At 38.8% G+C, this 15,782-nt stretch overlaps 1 protein-coding gene across 9 annotated transcripts in view; it reads right to left on the bottom strand.

Annotated features, from left to right (window-relative positions):
- Positions 1–15,782, bottom strand: part of MPHOSPH9 (M-phase phosphoprotein 9) — a 73,114-nt gene that overhangs the window by 52,382 nt on the left and 4,950 nt on the right. For 3 of the 9 annotated variants that reach the window (XM_075898552.1, XM_075898551.1, XM_075898554.1), the window contains exons 2-4: positions 11,054–11,192; positions 8,416–8,569; positions 3,826–3,915 (exon numbers count right to left, since the gene is read on the bottom strand). In XM_075898552.1, coding sequence (XP_075754667.1) covers positions 3,826–3,915; positions 8,416–8,569; positions 11,054–11,160 — 351 coding nt within the window. In that variant the 5' untranslated portion in view covers positions 11,161–11,192. Of the gene's footprint in view, positions 1–3,825; positions 3,916–8,415; positions 8,570–9,792; positions 10,052–11,053; positions 11,194–12,294; positions 12,567–15,782 lie in introns of those variants that run through there. The other 6 variants (XM_075898560.1, XM_075898559.1, XM_075898553.1 and 3 more) reach the window with 5 other exon arrangements.

Here is a 15,782-nt window from a genome sequence, read left to right as displayed (position 1 = left end):
GTGAACAACTATCTTTAGCAGTTACAGGCAGTCCCCGGGTTACGTACAAAATAGGGACTGTAGGTTTGTTCTTAAGTTGAATCTGTATGTAAGTCGGAACTGGCATCCAGATTCAGCCGCTGCTGAAACTGACCAGCAGCTGATTCCAGGAAGCCCGGGGCAGATCAACTCTGCCTCCGGCTTCCTGTAGTCAGCTGGTAGTTTCAGCAGCGGCTGACTTGGGGACGCCTGGGGCAGAGCAGCTTGGGTGCTGCTGAGTTGCTCCAGTAGCGCCACTCCTCGGTGCTACTGGACCAACCCAGCAGCACCCAAGCTGCTCTGCCCCAGGCGTCCTGATTCAGCCGCTGCTGAAACTGACCAGCAGCGGCTGAATCAGGACGCCTGGGGCAGAGCAGCTGGGGTGCTGCCGAGTTGGTCCAGTAGCGCTCAGAGCGGTGCTACAGGACCAACCGGCAGCGCCCCAGCTGCTGTACCACAGGTGTCCGGAGCAAAGCCGCGGAGCACGTGGGCAGCAGACAGCCCAGACGCGCCGCGGTTGTCCCGCTGCCGGCGTCCTCAGAGGCTTTGCTTCCCGTCTCCCTGGTCTGCTTGTCTTCAGCAGACCAGGGAGACGGGCAGCAAACCCCGTTCGTAACTGCGGATCCAACATAAGTCGGATCCGCGTAACTCGGGGACTGCCTGTACTTATAAATATAAAAACATGTATATGTGTATCCTATATGCCTCCAGAATTATCATGACATATCAGATAAATACAAAAATATGAATTATGTAATCATATATTTTAAAATAGGCAAACAATGTGTCTTAGGACAAAGAAGATGTTAGCTAAATTTAGGTCCAAAAGAAATTTATATCCAAGTTATACAGAGGGAGGGCTTTAACTGAAGTGAAAACTGCAATTCACCTTAAAATACAATAGGAATATTGTCCCTCTGTAAGATTATTTTCTATGGACTCTTTGCTTTAAAATATCCCCTTTATGTAATAAGCTAATATTATGCAGATCCTTTTGACACAAAGGTTTACATTTTGTATTGTTGCCTTATGATTGTACAGTACAACATTCTGTCACAGATATCAACACTAACTAGATTATCTATATGAATGTGTTAGAATTAGCAGAGTAGGAATTAAACATTTAATTTAGAAATGTTCATCTTGGCCTCTGGGGATAGAACAAAAAGCAATGGGCTTAAACTGCAGCAAGGGAGGTTTAGATTGGACATTAGGAAAAAGTTCCTAACTGTCAGGGTAGTCAGACACTGGAATAAATTGCCCAGGGAGGTTGTGGAATCTCCATCTGTGGAGATATTTAAGAATAGGTTAGATAAATGTCTATCAGGGATGGTCTAGACAGTATTTGGTCCTGCCATGAGGGCAGGGGACTGGACTCGATGACCTCTCGAGGTCCCTTCCAGTCCTAGTATTCTATTAATTTTTAGTCTGGCTTGTATCCAAAAGAGCTGTTTCAGTTTGCTGATAAACAATACACCATTTACAATTGTTTTATAATTGCTGAGATACTGAGGCAGTTCCAAAAAGTAATCAAATGTTTTTGTCAAATTCTGTGTTAGTACCTATTGACAGAATTCTTCAATGATTCATGAAAGATCCCCTACACTACTCCATTGAAGTCTGTGAGATTCTAAAGGCACACAAGGGTCCTCCATGCATGCAAAACAAGATCAGGGTTTACAGTTGTTTTCCAGAAAGATAACATACTAATCTCCCTGGGATACACATATCTCCCATACACTTTAATAAGTTTTCTGTGCACAGGAGTTAAATCTCCTTTAACGTTTCTTGACAAAACGACATGAGGTCAATTATGTATGAATACCAAAAAGAGAGCACAAATTAAAATATAAAACTAAAACTAGGGCTGTCAATTGAATTGCATTAACACCTGTGATTAACACAGGACAGGATTAACATGTTTTTTTAACTTGTTAATAGCAGGAGTTAATGCTGTGCTGCCCCTCTGAAGTGCTTTAAAGGGGCAATGCATTAGGAGCCTGGGATCAGCTGGGGACTCCAGCTGATCCCCAGTTCTGCTGTGAGGGGCACTTCAAAGGGACTTTGCAACACAGTTGCAAATGACTCCACATCAACCAAAGTAATGGAAACTATTACATAATATTCAGATACTGGATTACCTTTTGGAAATGTGTGGACTTACAGTAAATATATATTTTCTGGGTTTTTCAAAGAGTTTAGTGGGTCACACTATCTGAAAGACACTCTGGGAGATTCACAGATGGTGTAAAACAAAACTATGACAATTTACACCTACAGAGAATCTGCCCCATTGAAATCCATACCGAATTTATGATCTTTATCCCTTCAGTTAAAATGTCACTGACAGCACAGCATATCAAATATCTCCAAGTGGTACTAAATATCAAAGAAGCATGTATAGGGATGTAAAAATCCCATTTAATTAGTCAACCAGTTAAACATTATGCTTAACTAGATAACCTATTAAACAGAGGTGACCAGAGGAGCAGCTCCAGCTCGCCTGGGCTGGAGCAATTCCCCACCCCTCCACCCCCACGCACACCCAAAGCAAGCTGCACCAGCTTCCAATGGTTGAACATTCACATCCCTACTTGCCATACTATAATTTGTCTCCTTATTAAAAATGTGTATTTTCTCCATATTTTTCCACTATACTAAAATCTGTTCTCAGTTAACCAGTACAAATCTTGTGTAACTTCATCTGTTGCATGATGGATTTAATTGATTTATTCCTAATTCAGAATGGTATAAATTGAGAAAACCATTAGGGTTCATTGCTTTTATATCCAAGTGTGGTCATTCACACAGATAGCCTCTGCTAATAACCACAAAGTGCAGAGTTAGACCCTCCTATCAGTAAAAGAAAGGCTGGCAAAGCCAACACAGTGTACTAGTCAATGACAGCAAGGGCAACAATTATAATTAATCTCTACAACATGAAGAAGGAAATACAAGAGTAGTGGACATGGGTGGGACAAAAGTATTCAGACTCAAAAAATAAAAAATTAGGGAGATAATAGGAGAAAGGATAGAAGAAAAGGACAGTACCTCTTGTTAATTTTATCACTTCAGGAACTGTTGCTTACTAATAGAGTAGAGGGCATCAGGAAAGGGAAGGGGAAAAACATTAATCAAAATGAAGATATTTTATATGTATTTAAAAATATTCTCACATGCATACACATGTATTGCTTTCTAGTCCAATTTTACTGAAAAATAAGAATGAGGGAGAACTGGAATCTTGACATCTTCAATAATTTTTCACTGTTAGAAAGGAAGGTTTTCCAAGTCACTTATTAGAATATAACAATGAATGTTGTATTATGAGCAAAACTCCACATAACTAAGACAATCATCTTTCATATTATGTTTTTTGATAAAGAGCAAATAATATTATTTTAAAATAAGAAAAGATGTATTTTAACATATAATGGCAGTTCTCTGTAAAAATCTAACTTGTAGTGTATTTGGTCAAAATATGTTGATTTGAGTTCTTTTCCATAAAAAGAGCTGCTTTGTTTTTCCCCTTCTAAAATATACGCTATTAAAGAAACATGTGGTGAGGAACTGAAGATGTGTATATTACAACATCAGCAATCCAATCATCTCCCCATGTATGTAAATGCAACTTCCATTGACTAAATTTACCCATAGGAATTAACCCATAAGAAATGTAGTCACAGAACAGATTCAGCAGTAGTAGATGATACAGCACTCTACAACTTCATAAATATATGAAAAAAAAAATCAAAATGTTAAAAAGCAGTCAACTTAAAACTGCTGTATGAACAAAAATTTGCTTACTTGGATTTGATGATGGAACTGCTCTTGCTGGGCAACTATCTGTTCTTGACACTGTTTCTCCACCAGTTTGAATAACTGTATCCAGCTAGTCTATTAAACCATAAAGTGCAATAATTAAAAATAATATTGCTTTCTTATTAACTTTTACTCTACCAACACAACAGGACCACAATCTCAGTTGAGGGCCCTAGTTATAGCTGTAATACACATAATAAATAATAATAGCTGCTAGTAAAACAACTATACCAAAGGAAAAGAAGAGACTCAAAGCAAACACATACTCCAAATAAAAAATAAGACAACTCTTCTAGTTAATATTACATATCTAGGTTTTATTTAAAAAAATAAATGAAAAAATATTCACAACAAAATTAGATCATGTTACTCCCCTCTTTACATCTCTCCAATGTCTCCCCCTTTTCTATTATATCAAATATAGTCTTCACTTTCAATATATTTATTCATTCATACATTCTTCTGTAGGACAGTGAGGGGCAACACAGGCTACTGAGTGGGCTGTAAGACTGTTGTAACTAAGATGGTCTCCCCAAATTGGGAAGTTTTGCTAATCAATGCTTAAGTACAGGCAGTCCCCGGGTTACATGGATCCGACTTACATCGGATCCCTACATACAAACGGGGTGAGGCAACCCCGCACTAGCTGCTTCCCCCCAGTAGACCAGGGAGACGCGAAGCTAGCGCCCCCCCAGCAGACCAGGGAAACGCAGAGCGGCTTTTCTCAGCAGACATCTCAGCTTGAGAATAAAGGACTGAGGGAAGTAAGGTGTGGGAGAATAAAACTGAGCTCTGAAGAAATGTTTGGCTAGAGTTTCCCCTACAATATGTACCAGTTCCAACTTACATACAAATTCAACTTAAGAACAAACCTACAGTCCCTATCTTGTACGTAACCCGGGGACTGCCTGTACCTAAAATGTGTGGGACGTGCGGAATGAACTAGAGCAGTGCTTTGATTGGATGCAGAGGGAGTGAATGACTCTCATAATGTGTGCTATCAGCACACACCTCAATTCATGTGTACTTGCTTTAAGCGTGTCATTTTTGTAATACCTGTAAGAGAAAAAACTACATAGACAAAAACCAAAAGAATGTGGCACCCTGTGCATGAGCAAAAATTAACAAATGGCTTGATGGGTCACAGAAATCTGATGGTCTGCATGCAGCCTCTGGGCCATTTGTTGTCCATCACTGCAGTGGGGTGTACACTTTGGATCACTTATTTCCAAAGAGCATACTCTCTTGCCAAGAATGAAGCCTGTTTTACACTAAGACTGAGACAAGCAATGTCAGAAACCATGACATCACTCCAATGTATACAAGGCTTTCCTCAAGGTCTTCTACATCCAGCTTTTGCTGGATTAAATGCAAAAAGTTGGTGGGCTGGTACGTGCTGCAGCATATCAAGGACATGTCTAAGTCATCTGAGCCATTGTTGAGTCACTTGGGAAGATATTAGCAACTGGTTAGTCCAACTCCTGATAGAGTCATTCATAGTATGATGAAACCACCATCTCTCTTTAATACATCATTGCTATTTCAAGTAAAAAACATCCAGCTGACACATTTGCATCTCTATAAACTGGCCCATTATAGAGTCAGATGGAAAGACAGAAAATACTGCTGCTTGATAGATGCATTGTCACTGATGCCACAGAATATTCCAAAGAGAGTGTGTAACATTCATAATCTTGGATGTTTCTCGTCAGCAAAGCAACCTCCCTCCTTGGTGACAACAGAACTAAGATACTCAAATGAACTGATGAATTCAACTTCTTGTCCATTGATTATGGTGGCCAGAGGCAGAGATACATCACACACTTGCATAATTTTGGTTGTCTTCCCATTGACTAAAAGATCAAATTTACCTACTCATTCTGTAAATACATACAGGGCACTGGTGGGATTAAATTCATGAGAATGCAAGTACAGAATGTCATCTGCATATTCCAGGTCTATTATGCTGAAGTCACACAGTACCACCCCTCCATATGAAACTAGTTATGGCCTCCATCATTAAGAGATGCCTCTGTGGTATGCAAACAGTGTTCATTTTGATGGGTGGATGGATGGAGAGGATCTGACAGTCACACCACCATCTTGCAGGCAGAGACAAAGAAAGCAATGATCAAGAGAGTTAAAAGAATCTTTAATATTAATAAAAGCTATAGATCTCATCATTCCCATACTAAAACTCTGTCTTAATCACTTGTCTAACAGTAAAAATTGGTTCTGTTGTTATTAAGTCAGGCATAAACCTGGCTTGCTGTAGAGGGCACAGATTCCTTATGTGGGGCTTAACATGCTCAAGTAGAACCAGCATGAACAGTTTGCTTGCAGTGGAATACAAAGTTTTTACCACAATGAGCAGAATACACCAGACAATCACCTCTCCCTTTCCAAAATGGAAGAATAATTCCACAGTCCCAGTCATCATGTAGTTTCTCGTGAATCCATAAATTGTTGATAATATGTGTCAGCCACTCTAAGACGGAATCCCAAGCATGCTTGATCAACTACATCACAAATACCAGCAGCACAGTCATTCTTGGATTTACAGGCTTCACTTCAAACCTCCTTGATAACAGCAACTTCTATATGGCGGGGCAGTCACTCTTTGCATCTTCCTGAAGCTGCACATCCACAGTTCTAAGGGGGGTGCTGATTCAGAAGCTCATTAATGTGTTCTTTTCATCTACTCAAACATTCTGCCTTGGTATTCAGTACATTATCATATTCATCCTTAACAAATGAGGCTTTGTTCTGTGGACCAGCTTTTAAGGTGCACAATTCTTTATAGACATTCCTCAGTCGTTTTGGGCCAATGCAGCTTCCATCAATTGAGTCTCATTTGCCCAAAACATTTCATGGTCCTGATTTGAAGTTGAGTTATGCAAGGCACTGAGTATTCTTGGCAGTTCCCATTTAGGTGAGCACATGTTGTTTTCCTATGATGTCCTGGCTCTGTTGATGGATTTATTAATGTTTAGGGCTGGCATACCTTTTCCTCTACACTTTGTAGGATCATCAGTAATGGAAGGCTGGAAACAGTCCCATAAATTGTGGATTTCCATATATTCAAGGTTTTCATTTATAAGGATTAGAGTGTCAAATCATTTGCAGATTTCAACCTGGTATTTCAGGGTGAGTATGTTCCGAACAGCAAACATACATTTTATATGCAATCCCAAAATCCTGAGCCCTATCATTTGATGAGAGGGTTGGTTCCAGTTAGATTATTATTCATCTAAAGTTCATACCATCAAAAACTTTTTCAAAGCCCTTTACCATATATACTTACGCTGGCTACTCTCTCATATTCACTATCAAGATATTGACTTCTGCTTAATGGTCTTTGGGAATTTATGATAAAAAGTCCAGTAATAAAACTCTGAAAACTTTTCAAAAAAGCTACCTTTTTTGTAAAGCATTAATAGTACAATAGACTTCCGATAATCCGAAACCTCTGGGACCTAAGTGGTGCCAGATTATCAAATATACCGGACTATCAGGAGGTACTATAAAATGGTTTTTATATATATATATATATATATATATATATATATATATATATATATATATATATATATACATACATACACACTGTATACAGTATATACTGTATATAAACTGTTTTTAACCCTTTTTATTGTACATACTGTATACAGTATACTGTAATGTTTTAGTTTTTTTAACCTTCTTTACCCTTTTCGCTCAGTTCAGCTGCTGCCACTGCTGCCTTGTGACTCGTTTTTTGCCGAAGCTCACTTACTAGGCTCTTGCCATTTTGATGCCGGACTATCAGGAGTGCCGTACAATTGGATGCCGGACTATTGGAGGTTTACTATATTTCAAAACATGTCCACCACTATGTCAGTAACATTATTACAGATTTTAAAAGACCAAAATAAATGCAAGTTAATAAAATGATGTAAAAATCTTTTAAAACATTAAGTGACTTCAAATTTTTAAATAGCACAGGTAAATTTGGTTTTGTTTACTCTATCTTACTTTTACACTGACATTTTAACCTAGAATGAATTAAAATGCCCTGGCACATACTGAAGAATGTAATCCATACTGATGCCGCAATTCAAACACATTAATCATTTCTTGAAAATAAAACTAATGATTCATTCTAGTACTTTTCTGAGACTTTGGTTCTGACTCTGATTTCACAGGTCCTTACAGTACAAGTAACTCTGATATCTTCAGTGCAATTACATTGGTATAAGGCTTCATGTAGCATTTCAATGCTTTTAAAGTTTTAAAAATTAGACTCAAAATTATTGCAACTTTTTAAAAATGTCTATTACATTTCAAAACTATTTATGTCTGTATTTTATATGTACAGGACATACAAGCTAAGTTAGGATTGCAATAAGACATACCCATGTAACTGATGACACCAGAATATATTACATTCTGTTGTGTCACAACAGTTCCCTAAATAAGTGTGAATATACAAAATATCATGTCATTTCTAAATTATAACACCATTAGACCTGTCCTCCATACTGCAATCTTTTTATATTAATACAATCTTTAAAAATAGCAATGTGCATCAGATACCTCACAGTTCTTCAAAATTTCTGAGTCTGTCCTTCCACTCTTTTGTATATCTTGCATAAAGGAAGCCAGTACTTCAACAGAACCAGGACTTAAGGAGGGGCTGATCTTCCCTGAGAAATTGGAAACTCCATTCGGGTTGGATAAGGGACTATTTCTGTTGAAACATGAAGAAAAACCATTTGAATTATTTATTGTGCCAAATGTTGTTCAACACAGTACTCAAAATAATACCCTAGTAATACAAAAGCCTTTCATATTGAATTCTCATTCTGAAACCCAATATACTGAAAATATACTGTTCTGATCGCATGAATAAAATTATTTAAGAGAATTTAAGATTATTCATCTTAAACATGTTGTAATAACTTATAGAATCTGTCTTTGTATATTTTATTAATTCTATTTGAAATTATGAACTTTATGCATATTTAAGTACCTATGACTATGATCTTTGCTATATTCTTGCTTCATATTCCTTATTCGAAGGAGAAACAGAGTTGACTTAGCTTCTGTCTCTGAGGGTATATCTACACAGCAGAGTTATTTCAGAATAACATCCATTATTCCAAAATAACATTATGCGCTGTCTACATAAGAAGTCCGTTATATCAAAATAAATTAGAAATAACAGGCTTCTTACTCTGATTTCCTGTAAACTTCAATGTATGAGGATTAAAGCAATCAGCAGAATAGCAATTTATTTCAAAATAAGTGCTGTTTAGACAGCGCCAAATTTCAAAATAAGCTATTTCGAAATAAGCTAAGCAATTTATGTAGCTCAAATTGTGTAGCTTATTTCAAAGTCACGCTACTGTGTAGACATACTCAGAGAGGACAGTGATTAAAGACCATCAACAAAAGCAAACAGAACAATGAAATGACTGCATCCTAGGTGAAACCAGTTTTCTCCTGCTTGTCTGCAGAGAGTAAGGGTTTTAAGGAGTGGAAAATCCCTACTAGGGAACAGAGACAAAGATGTCAGAGCAGGGGTTAAAAACAAAAATGGAGAACCTGGAATGATTCAAAGGGGCAGGTTTCTGATCAGACAATGCTAAGAGAAGTAGCTGCCAGGACAGAAAGAAAATTAAGAAGAAAAGCCTGACCTAAAGGAGAAAACTCCCAGATATGGGACTTGAGTCCCTGAAAGGATACTGCAAAAACAAGTAGGAGTTCTGTGGCACCTTAAAGATTAACAGGTATATTTGGATATACACTTTTGTAGGCAAAGACCCACTTCATTACATGGTCTGGGACAAGTGGGTCTTTGCCCACAAAAGCTTATGCCCTAATAAATTTGTGTCTTTAAGGTGCCGCAGACTCCTTGTTTTGTTTCATAACAATCCTTGATTTTATTAACTATTTGCTAGATTCACTGACCCAGATTCAGCTTCCCAGCACAATGGAGTTGTCTGTTTAAGTGGACAGCTTTCTTGTAATTTGCACTGTACTGTTGCAGTACAGTTGTCCTGAAGAATCCTATTTTTTATCAGGATGTTTACAATTCCTTTTCTTTGCTATGATGAATGTAAAGAAAAAGAAAATAACTAATGCCTCCTTCTGCATTGATAGATATTATCAGAGAACATCATGATTACAGAATTTTTCATTTTTCCTTCTTGTCTATGTAAAGATGTATCTAGAAATAGAAAAAGAATTAGCAACAGTCAACAGGTGTGTTTTTATAGCTTTATTTAATAACACGCTATGGAGATAAATTGGTGTTCTTGGATCAACCTTTATTGTTTCACATCTTTGGCATTTGTAACTGATAGTACTTGAGTGACAAAATAAAAGGGTGTTTAGTTTTAATCTAATGACCACTCCATCTTCTGAAGAAATGAGATTTTGTGGCTTTCAATAGTAATACTCCTACCACAATACACTAAAGAAATGGAATTAACTCTATTCATTTCTCAATTTCAGAAAACACATTTGTATTACAAAAGGCTGTTCAAGGTCACAATTGTTGTTCACACTACACTGATGATACCAAATGATCCTGGATTGAATGGACCTAATCCAAATCCCATGGAAGTCAATGGAAACAGTCACATTGACTTCACTGGGCTTTTAAAAAGCCCAAACCACACAAGAGGAAAGTTCAACTCTGAAAAGCAGATAGAGACAAGTGGGAAAGACAGGAAAGATGCATAATAATAATAATAAATAAATGCAAACTATGATGCTTCCTCCTACATAGCAGTATAAGTTTAGGTAGATGAATAAAATTAATATTTTAAGAAAATTTTCTATTAACAGTGGTCTTATATTAATTCCATTTGACATATGAAAGAAAAAATTGCCTACAATATTATATCTGAATAGAAGTAGTCTATATACCTGTTTACATACAGATTTAATAATACAGCAGTGTTCTCCAGAGATTAAAAATAATAAGTACCACAACTACTGAGGTGGTATTTCACACTTGTACTCTGGACTTTTGTCACCTTTTTTATTGTCCCAACAGAAGCTAACAAAACCACATGATAATTTACAGTTTCCTGAAGTGAAACAAGACAGTCACTTCAAATGAGATGAGGCACTATCCAAACAGAAGGAGACAAAACAGAGCTATACTTCAACACGTATTGCCTATTTTTAAAATTATAGATCTGCTTATACTTTACATTGTTACCTGTTAGTATTCAAGTTACAGCCAGAGTTGTAGGAACTTCTGATATCAGATTCTATAGAAGACTGGGAGACTTCTTGCACAGCTTTCACCAAGTCCAAATTTTCCATATTTTATCCCCAAGAAAGATATTGTTGTTATCCTTTGAAAATATATAATCATCATACTCTCATTTCAAAAAATTTTTATTTTGTTGTCTGATGAAACAATCTGATTGATCTTTAGATGTTCATCATCTAAGCACATTTTCAGTCATAACATTCATACGCATGAACATCCTAAGAAAGCTCCAATACAGATTCTGAAAAAATAAGTTCTCATTCATACTTCAAAGCCACTAGGTGTAAATGTTTTCACAATTGACTCAACTAGAATTTAACAAAATATAGTCTAAAAACAAATCTACATTATCAGCAAGGCAGTGGTGAAAACTGCTAAATAATCATATGGAAAGTTATGATCAAGTCTTCAGATCTACTCAAGCCATGCTCAGCACAGGACCATAGGGGAGTTGAGCACAAAGATGGCTCTAAGACATCTTTATATATTCCCTGGCACTGAAAACAGTTGAGGATGGATGTGGTCCCTAGTGCAAGTTAAGGCATTCTTGAAACTAACTTCTGCTGACTGGTCAAAGTCCCCAAAAAGCAGATTCACCAGCACTCCAATATAGTACATTTGTCCTGGCGTAACCCCAATGCCAGAAGTTGCAAGGAAGCTATGGTTCAGCCAGAAACATATTCACAGAGGAATTCTCGGATGATCAATTAGGAACCGTACTAGACCATACTAGGGACCAGAGTTTGGAAGTGTTCTACAGTAGCACCTCAGAGTTACAGACACCTCAGGAATGGAGACTGACTCTGAAATGTTTATTACTCTGAACAAAGGATAGTTCAAGCTCCAGATGCAGCAGCTGACACTCCATGGCATGATTCATCAGCAGTGCAGTTCCCTATTCAGCACAGGCATGAGTCTGCAAGTTTGTTCCCCACCAGGCAGGAGTATGTGTATCTGTGTTAAAACAATGTGTTCCCCAGCCAGGGTGCGACAGAAGTGGTAAAAAGCAGCACATCTCCCTTCTGGCCAGAGAAGGTAAAAACAGCACATCGCCCTCCCAGCTGGAGACAGGGGGAAAAACTGCACAGACCCCTGCCTGTTCTTTGGGCTGGCAACCCGAGGGTCTGGCTGTAAGTGACTGTCCCATAAGTGGAGGTGGGTACAAGTAGCTCAGATGTGCCTACCTTTAAGATGCAACATAGCCACAGTGCAGTACTTGCTTCTTTTTTTTTCCTGTCTCAACTGCTGCCTGATTGGTTACTTCCAGTTTCACATGTCAGGTTGACCAGTCAATCTGTATTTCTGGTGTTCATGTCTCTGAGATTCTACTGTAGTTAGATTAATGCTGACAAAACCCTATCCCTGTACAATAGTTAATGTAATGGTTTTGCTTGTATTCATTTTCCAGTTATTCCCACAAAATATTTTAAAATATTCTTTGAATATTGTATAGTGATTCACTCAAAAAGTATTCAATATTTTCAACAAGATTTCTAAGTACAAAATGTATCCAAACATGAATTTAACATTACAGCTAATTAAAAGTATATTTTTAAATATTATATGACAATAAAATCAGATTGTATATGACACTACAAAAATAAAACTCTAAATCCAGCATGATTTTAATTTAGCATGGGAATGGCCAAGTTTTCCATGGTCCCATAAAGTTTGTTTATGGTCACCAGTCCTGGTTCTCAGTGTTCTGTGCTGTTATTAAGCTCTAAATTACCCCAAATGTCTTCTAACAGCCCAGGAAACAGTGGAAGCGTTGTTAATGCTGCTAGGACAGTGTTTTCCAAATGGTGTTCCATGGAACCCTGGGGTTCCGCCAAGTGAAAATAAGGGTTTTGCAAGAAAATTCCATTACAATAACATTTTAGGATTAAAAAATAATATTTAAACATTTATTAATTTTATTGAAAACAATTGTCATTTGTGTTTGCCACAATGAGTGTCCATGTACAATGCCAGCTTAGCCAAAGAATGGGAATGATGATGTCACTACTCAGCAATGTGCTGTGACTGATACGATTGCCTGTTATATACCATTGTAAATCCCAGTACTCACTCTCAGGGAGTATGGATCACGTGAGTGACTTAATGCAAACATACTATCATCACATCAGTCAAAGTCTACTTTTTCAGCTCCATATATAAGACTGTTATTAGGGGTTCTGCAAAATTCTTACAAGTTTAAAAGGGTTCCGTGGCCAAATAAAATGGAAAAACATTGTGCTAGACAATACTGACCTCCTATGGTCCTGCAAAATCTCTGGTTCGGCACCAGTCAAGTAACGAAGGTGTTAGATCAGAGACGTGCAACCGGTAGTACTATACTAGTTACAATACAATGGTATTCAAAAATCAGTTGTCAAGCACAATTTTGCTTTGCATAGATAAGACCTTTATCCTTTCTATACTACAAAAACAACTGAATCACTTAACTTAGTTACAGCATGATTAAACCATATAGTATGGAAGGGATGAAACTGAGATATAAGAGGACTGTCTACGGTTGGGCATCTGATCATTCCAAAAATAACTGATCAGTTGATTAGTCAAATAATGTAAAAATTGTCCAGTATTGTGAAACACTAATTAGAACATTAACAATGGTAACAAAAAAAAAGAAGTCTGACTTTAGTGTCCAGTAGATTTTAGATACTTACACCCAAGTATAAAAAAAAATACTCAACTGAGTTATTTTAACACAGAAAAATACAAAACAATTAAGTTCTGAAAAAAATGACAGCACAATTATCTTTTACAACAATATGAGGTTCACATTTAAATATAAACATTACTCAGGTCTTAAATGGTACAAAAGAAGAAAACCATGAAACTAAACAAAAATACCCCACATAAATATAAAAGAAAAAAGCAAATTTTAAATGCACTCATACAAGGCAGGCAGCAGGCCAACTCTTCAAGCAGCTTAATGTCTGTGCATCAGTTTTGTGTTAAGAGAGAAGGTTTAATTACTCTCACTTCTGAGTTAGTATATTTGTCTAGTTAGTTTATATACTAAGAACTTCAGGACACGGGGACATATCTTTTAATTTGTTTAATGTGCTTTGTAAACTGCCATGTACACTGATAGTATGTATATTATTGTATTTTAGACTAAGGATGTTCAGGACTAGTTGACTAATAAACCGTCCAATAAGCCAATGCTTATCAGATAGTCGGTCAACTAGTTGACTAGTCAATTCCCCCCCCCCCATCTATCAGATAGAGGCAGTAAAGGGGGGGAGGAGAAGGGGTACTTCAAAGTGGAAGCACAACACAGCTGAGCCGGGGATCAGCTGTGCAGAGCTGCCACTTTGAAACCCCAAGGCAGCATTCAAAGAGGCAGCCACTGCACAGCTGATCCACAGCTCAGCTGCGTGGGGCTGCCCCTTTAAAACAGGGAAGAACTGTGGAGCCTAGGGTCAGCTGGGGACTCTACAGCTAACCCTGAGTTCCGAGCGGCATTTCCCCAAAACCCGGGGTCAGCTGGGGACTCCACATCTGATCCCGGGTTCCGCTGAAATGGAAATTCCATCGACTACTCAACTAGTCAATTAACTGCTAGTTAACATCCTTAATACATACAGCTGTCTATATATTTTAGAAATGTGCATCTATCTGTCCATGAGTCCATTTGTTCAAGAATTCCTCCTAAATGGAAGAGCTAGATCCACCAAATTTGGTCTGCAGCTTCCTCTTATCCTCACTTAAAGGAAGATCAGGGTTTGGTTGTTCCAGGAAAACAGGATGTGCCTGGAATCCAATTGTTCTCCGTAACATGGAAAGAGAGGAGGTTGATAGGAAGGACAGTCATACTGCAGAGTGACCATTGGGAGCAGCAAGCATGGGGATCAGCTAAAACTGCAGAGTGACCACAGGGGGGTGGCCGAAACAGAAACAGAGTGGTGAGCTGTGCACATTGCTGACCATGGATAAGTGGCTCCCTTGGTCCAAACCCCAGCCCTCAGCCATGTCACCCAATAGAAGGATGGTCCTCCTGACCACTGGCCCAACCACCACAGCCCCTCCAGAACATCCCCATAACCAGGCAGCACAGCCCCACCCCTCCAAGGATCCACCAGAGGGATGAAGCTGTCCAGCCCACCCAACTCCCCAAGGATCTGCTGGGGGGCCAGGCAGCCCAGCCTCGGTCCCCCCCAACAAGGACCTGCCAGACAGGTCTCCGCAGGAATCACCTGCCAGAGGAGCTGGGTAGCGCAGCTCCGGACCTTCAGGAGCCGCCAGCTTTTTCCCACCTTCCCCCAAAGGAGCCGGCAGCACAATGCAACCCCAACTCTCTAGGAGGCGTTGCCTCTGGAGCACCACTACCCTTTCTGCAACATGCAGCCCCGGTAAGCATCCCTGACCTCTCAGCCCCCTGCTATGAGCCCCTGTGGCCTGCATCCTGCACATGCCCCAATCTGATCCCCCCTAAGCCACTTCCTTGAATCCTGCCCCCTGATCCCTTGCCCTGAGTCCCACTCTCCCCTCCAACCTACAGATGGCTAACTGGTTAAATATACTGCTTGTTAGCTAATTAAAGGGCGGTGAGCATGGGGGCTGCTCCTACATCCCAGTCAATGTAGCACCTGCCTGTGGTGCACCTTGGCCTGATACAGACAAAGGCTGCTTCGGCCCAGAGCTCAGACAGTGAGCTGCT

Source organism: Pelodiscus sinensis, chromosome 15, assembly GCF_049634645.1.
Source record: "Pelodiscus sinensis isolate JC-2024 chromosome 15, ASM4963464v1, whole genome shotgun sequence".
Lineage (NCBI taxonomy): Eukaryota > Metazoa > Chordata > Testudines > Trionychidae > Pelodiscus > Pelodiscus sinensis.
Note: the sequence above shows the minus strand (reverse complement) of the source record. Positions and strands in the feature narration are given on the sequence as shown.